A 6,370-nucleotide genomic window follows, 5' to 3' on the forward strand; every position below is an offset into this window, starting at 1 on the left:
AAAATTTGGTTTATACGACCTTTTCAAAAAAAAACTCCAGATTTCACCAAATCTGCCGTGCAGTCATTATCTTCATTTTGGTGGGCAAGAATAATTTACTTTTCCCTTCTAAATTACAAATAAAGCAATAAAATTAGCACTCTTCACTTTTTTCTTGGCAAATCGCTAATTGCCCATTAGGGCGAAAATTTTCACCACTTTGTCTTACCGCTTGTTGACACTCAGCGTCCGGCTTTTATCGAATAAAAATAACTGATTAATAACTTCGTCCATTTCGGAGAGAATGGCTCTATATTCAGTCCATTTGACACTTCTACAAATTGTGACAGTGTGTGTGCACTTTTCACAAGTTACAGTGTTTATTAAGGGCTTGTTGTTTGGCTATGCAACAAATGTTTTATTATAACTCACGACAACCGAAAAGCTTGCGTTGCAGCCAGATCAGGCCGACCCGGATGTGGCCAGCAAGGAGAACGATCCATCGAGAAGCAGCTCAAGATCTACGGACTGGCCCTCTCAAAATATGAAAAGGGAAAAATTTGCGCCGGATAGCGAGGAGTCTGCAATTTCTAAAATAATATCGAACAATGTGAAGTTTTTCATTTAACGATGCATCGCTGCGACATTAATGGGAAGATTACTAGAAATTTATTAGTTCTAACTTTTTTTCCAAAATTGTTACTGTTTATTTTGCTAAATAAACAGAACATAACATCACTACTACATTTATACTCGATTGACGTGATGACTAATACATGTATATTTCAATGATCATCATCGTAACCAATACATTCACACCACACTAACACAAACGCCTCACGATGATGAGGCGTTTCACCTTAAAACTCGTAAATAATTATATAAATCACGTCCAAGCTATCTATGCACGTAATGCAAGTGAAATCAATCGTTCTAATGTTGATTTGTGGCTAAAACATCACAATGATAGAGCATGTTTGTCGACCGTATTTGTGCGGCTGTACTGTACGAGCTGGGGCTGAACCGTACGTCAAAAAATTTCGCCACGTGCTTCGAGATTTCAACCAATCAGAAGGTAGGTCGAAAATATATACAGAGAAGGTCGTATGCTAGAAGCAATATCCCCAAAATAGGGACAAAAAATGTTTCAGTTTCTCGGGCTTGTACAGAAATATAAAGTATTTTCGTCAAAAATGTGATTAAGTAAGAGCATTAGGATTAAAAAACCAACTTATTCATGTAATAAAAGCAAGGCTGCCTATAGCAGCCTTTGAGAATACATCAAATCTGGAGTTTTTTTTTAAAGGTCCAATAAACCAAATTTCCATTTTTTGCTTTTTGGGTGTTTTTGAAACCGCCTTGAGTCAGGGGTATTAAAAAAACACCCAAAAAGCAAAAACTTAAAATTTGGTTTATTCGACCTTTTAAAAAAAAAACTCCAGAAATAAAAAGTGCGCTCGGCTGAGTAGGCCCAAAATAGTGACAAATACCCTACCTTCCCTTTACTAAGCAATCGATTCCAGAAGGGAAAAGATCATCAGTTGTGTTGGTCCGAGCCGGGATTTGAACCCCGATCTACCGCTTACGAGACGGAAGCGTTACCACTGGGCTACGTAGCTCGGTGCTTTAAAGTCTTGTGGTAACTGCTGACACTAATTGTTTTTTCTTCTTTAAGAAGGGAAATTCAACTTGTGTCAGCAGTTAACACAAGTCATGAGAGTTTTCTTTTCTTTAAAAAAGGAAAGATTTTTGGTCAGCAGAAATAACGGTCAAGGGAGTTTTCCCTTCTTACTAGAAGGGAAAATTCAACTTTTATCAGCAACTATCCCAAGTCAAGAGAGTTTTCCCTTCTTTAAAGAAGCAAAAATTCAATTTTAAAGCATAAATTCGACTTTAAAGAGAAAATTCAACTTTTGTCAGAAGTAATGATAAGCAAGGGAGCATATCACTTCTCACTTTAAAACTGATCACTTTTTGAAATAAAGTAATATGTAATATAATATTTTATTGAAAATAAAAATTATATCAAGTTTTGACGAAACTTATGGAAATTATTCTAGATAGCATTCATTCAAAAACTCAGTAGGCAGAGTCCATTATGTGAAAGGGAATAAAATTCAGAAATATTGGAGAATGTAACCAAAACTGTTTTTTAGAATACTGTTCTCTACAATGTGATTGGTTCTTAAACATGAATGAATGTATCGATTTTTAGCGACTTTTTTAAAAGAAATATCCCTTAAAATCGAGAAAAAAATCAAAAAAAGTTGCTCTAGACCCTCCGACGAAATATTTCGGTATGCCCCGCAAAATGACGGAAAAGAGCCCTTTTTCACGGTGCCAAATATCAGACATACCGATTTTTTTACAGCCGTCCCCTAACATGACAGTTTTCGTGAGTTGCGCGTATCCACCGACAGATGGCGCCCAGTTAACTCAATCCGAATTCTGAAACAGAATCTATTTAGAATCGTATACAAATTCGGTTTCAAACGCCACAGCCGGTTCCGTGTTCGAACCGGTTGTTGCGTTTTAAACGGAAATAATGTCACAAGGTCATTTACATAATACAACAACCCCTTTTCAAACGACTCCCTTATACACACTACACACCATAATCTATAAATAACTCGAAGTGGTTGGTATGGTATGTCCCATCTTCTTCTTCCCCTGATGATTCCATGAAACGTGGGTTCCGTTCATAGAATCTGTCTCCTGCGGTCTCATGCGGTTAATGTTACACAGCAGGCTGGGCCGATTTAGAGTGAGTGTAATACATTTTGGGGGTTCTCAAAAGTACTGCAATCATTAATAATGGCAAGCAAGAACTTGAGGCGTAATCTAACCATTAGTTCTTCGTGGATGCTTCCTTCGGACTGGATGCGCTTGTTTTCCATTAGATTAGATTAGATTAGATTAGAAAAGGTCCTACAAGCTATTGCGTTTTATGTTTATTGGACCTTTAAAAAAACTCTCGATTTCTCCATTTCATGATGCTACCCAGTCAAATCAATCCGAATTCTGAAACGGAATCTAATTAGAATCGTATACAAATTCCGTTTCAAACGCAACAACCGGTTCGAACACGGAACCGGTTGTTGCGTTTGAAACGGAATCAGTCCGAAGGAAGCATCCAAGAAGAACTAATGGTTAGATTACGCCTCAAGTTCTTGCTTGCCATTATTAATGATTGCAGTACTTTTGAGAACCCCCGAAATGTATTACACTCACTCCCAGTCAAATCAATCCGAATTCTGAAACGGAATCTAATTAGAATCGTATACAAATTCCGTTTCAAACGCAACAACCGGTTCGAACACGTTGCGTTTGAAACGGAATTTGTTTAAGATTCTAATTAGATTCCGTTCCAGAATTCGGATTGATTTGACTGGGTATTTCTTTTCTTTTTTATTCTCACTTAATCAGCTACCCAAAAATGTGTACAATTCAAGTTTACCCAAAAATCCTTCAAACATTCCCACCTGTTCCCCGTCTTGAAACCGTGTAGACATATCTGACATTGACATGTTTGTGTAGAGATTTTCGAGGCGGTAACGCATAATTTCAAACACAACTGTCACTTCGATAAACTGCTGATCAAAGCATAAAAATTGTAAACGAACGCCAAGCCAAATTCAGGAAATTTCAAGAAAGACGCGGCACTTGGTCATCCGAATAGTTTTCCCTCTTGTTGGTAAGTCGTGGTGTGATTTACTAAATGTTAATTTGATAACAATCGACGTATATTTGCTTTTAGCTTAGCAGAACTCTTCCGGCGAACGTAAAACACAACATTCCCGCACAATGTCAAGCACATCGCAAAAGCACAGGAACTTTGTGGCCGAACCCATGGGGGACAAACCCGTGACGGATTTGGCCGGCGTCGGGGACGTACTCGGAAAGCGACTGGATGCCGCCGGTTTTGACAAGGTAAGTGTTAACTAATCCTTTCGGCATAACCTAACCTTGAAATTCGCTTCCGAAGGCTTACACGGTGCTGGGCCAGTATTTGCTGCTGAAAAAGGACGCCGAGCTGTTCAAGGAATGGATGAAGGACACCTGTGGGGCCAACTCCAAACAGGCCGCCGATTGTTACCAGTGCTTAAACGATTGGTGCGAGGAGTTCCTGTAAACGGACCCGGAATCGTCCACCCGGAGCATTTTGTTTTCTCTATTTTCGTGTGTGTGCGCGTTCCGCTTTTACTACCAAACATTCGAAGCTTCTTTGTGTTATACTCGGATAGAAATCTTATAAATATGATTAACGGAGAAATAATAACAGCATCTAAACTGGTGTGGTATTATTTGTTACTTTATTAAATACTAATGACATGAATCATAGTAACTTTTTACTTGAAATCCGAATGCCCAATAACAATTACAGTCATCCCACAAATTCGGAACACTTTTGTGATTATTTGTCAATAGCATGCCAAATGTAGCTTTTCTGTCTACCCCTACTATTTTTAGAACCTTCATTTGAACATTATCTTGCTATTTCACTAGTAAAAGTAGTTCTTTCTGAACAAAAAACTTCATTTTAAGACTATTTTATCCTTAGCAGCAAAACACTGCCTCCAAATTGCCTGTTCCATAATTGTGGGATGTTATTGTGCCTCCCTCACAGCGCCGTACCTAGGGGTTGGCGCAGTTGGCGACCGCCAAGGGCGCCAGCCCTTGGGGGGCGCCGAAAACGATGATTGTACAAATATGTCATGTTATTATAAAATCCTAGAAAGGTATTCAGAAAAAAGGGGCGCCAAATTTCAAAGTAGGACTACAAAATAACTCGATAATCTTGGTCGGAATATTACAAATATTACTTATAACACTTGGGGCGCCAAAATCAACTATTTCAATAATTGTACCAGAATTAAATTTAAAATTAAATTCTCTCAATTTATTTATCAAAGGCGCTCAAGTGGCAAAAATTTCAGGGTTTTATAACAATTCTTTGAAATAGCTAGAGATTTTATATTTCAACTACAGTATATAAAATTCAATTTAAATTTCACCATTTTTCCCAGCATCAGGAACCATCAAGCTTTTTTATGTTTTGAAGTATTTTTTTTTATATAATCAGCTATTAAATTGAAATTTACACATTTCTATTGAAAATCTGAAATAAAAAGAATAAGATATTTCAAGTTTAAAGAAAATGGCATTTGAGATATTTCTATCGTTTTAAATGCAAACTTGTGCGTTGAGATTGGCCTACGTTTTCGAAATACTGAAGTGTTTAAATTGAATATTTCTAACACAAAAAATGCTTTGACTTTTGTTAAATTTCTAGCAAAATATTTTTTTTTTCAACATAAAAATGTTGGTTTTTTAAGAGCACATAAATTGCTCTAAATATATTATATTCTGCTGCTTGTATTCAATTGCTTGTAGCAAGAGTGAAAAAGTAAAATTTGGGTGTCTTCGACAAAGTTGCATAGATTGGCATGCCCAGCCCACCAACTTTTTAGTCGTAAAAGTAAAATATTATACAATTTGTTGTATAATTTTGATTTGCAGAAACACCATTATCGCGGACCCATTAGAATTTAAACCAAAGCAAAATTCCAACTCCAAAAACAGCAATATTTTTTGGGAAAACACAAAGTTCCACTTAATTTTGCTTCTAGGGTCAATAATTTGAAGAATGTTAGTAACATTTTCCTTGAAAATTTTTGTTTTGTTATGTTTTAATGGAATGGATAAAGTTGCTTATCTTTCACAAACATTTTTTTTATTTCATGGATTTCATGTGTTGGGCTATCCAGTGTAATTTCGCCTAAATTTTTACATTTACACAAACGGTTCTAAAAACTTTGTGTGGGTGACTATTTTCGAGATTTTAAATTTCCCGGGAATCGAGAGTTGAATTTAGAAATTTCCCGGGAATTCCCGGGACCTGGTAGTGTTTATAACTATGCCAATAGTGCCAGTAATGTATAAAGAAAAGTTATAAATGTGTTTCTTTTCAATGAATTCAGTTACGATTTATTCATACTTATTTAATGAAACGTTAATTAGTAGCCTCATTATTTTTGGGAACTATGATCTACTTCTTGATTTTTTTTCTGAATCTGCAATACAACTTGTTGTATGAACTTGTTATTAGATTTTTGTGAAATAACAAAATAGCTAATATATAATTTCCCAGTATCGGGATTTTTACAATATAATAAATAGCGATTCAAAACAACAATTTTAATATTTTTTTCTTTTTTAAAACTGTAAATATGCATTGAAGAAATAGTGATCCGGAAAACCCGAATGTTCACATTCGGCGGACTTCACAAAGATTTCCAGAGTTTTTTTTTCTAAGATATAATTTAATATTGAGGTTTGAGCGAAACACAAAATTACTCCATGACATCAAAAAAGGAAATTACCTTGATAC

The 6,370-nt window shown here is 36.0% G+C and overlaps 1 protein-coding gene across 1 annotated transcript; it reads left to right on the top strand.

Moving 5' to 3' along the window:
* Nucleotides 1-3,515: 3,515 nt before the first annotated feature.
* Nucleotides 3,516-4,315, top strand: LOC6034106 (barrier-to-autointegration factor). The gene is made up of 3 exons (XM_001844419.2): nt 3,516-3,673; nt 3,737-3,909; nt 3,965-4,315. Exons 2-3 carry the CDS (start codon nt 3,784-3,786, stop codon nt 4,109-4,111), a joined length of 273 nt encoding a protein of 90 aa, XP_001844471.1. The 5' UTR covers nt 3,516-3,673; nt 3,737-3,783; the 3' UTR covers nt 4,112-4,315.
* The last annotated feature ends 2,055 nt before the right edge of the window (nt 4,316-6,370 follow it).

The sequence above is a fragment of the Culex quinquefasciatus genome, chromosome 2 (assembly GCF_015732765.1).
Source record: "Culex quinquefasciatus strain JHB chromosome 2, VPISU_Cqui_1.0_pri_paternal, whole genome shotgun sequence".
In the NCBI taxonomy this organism is placed as follows: domain Eukaryota; kingdom Metazoa; phylum Arthropoda; class Insecta; order Diptera; family Culicidae; genus Culex; species Culex quinquefasciatus.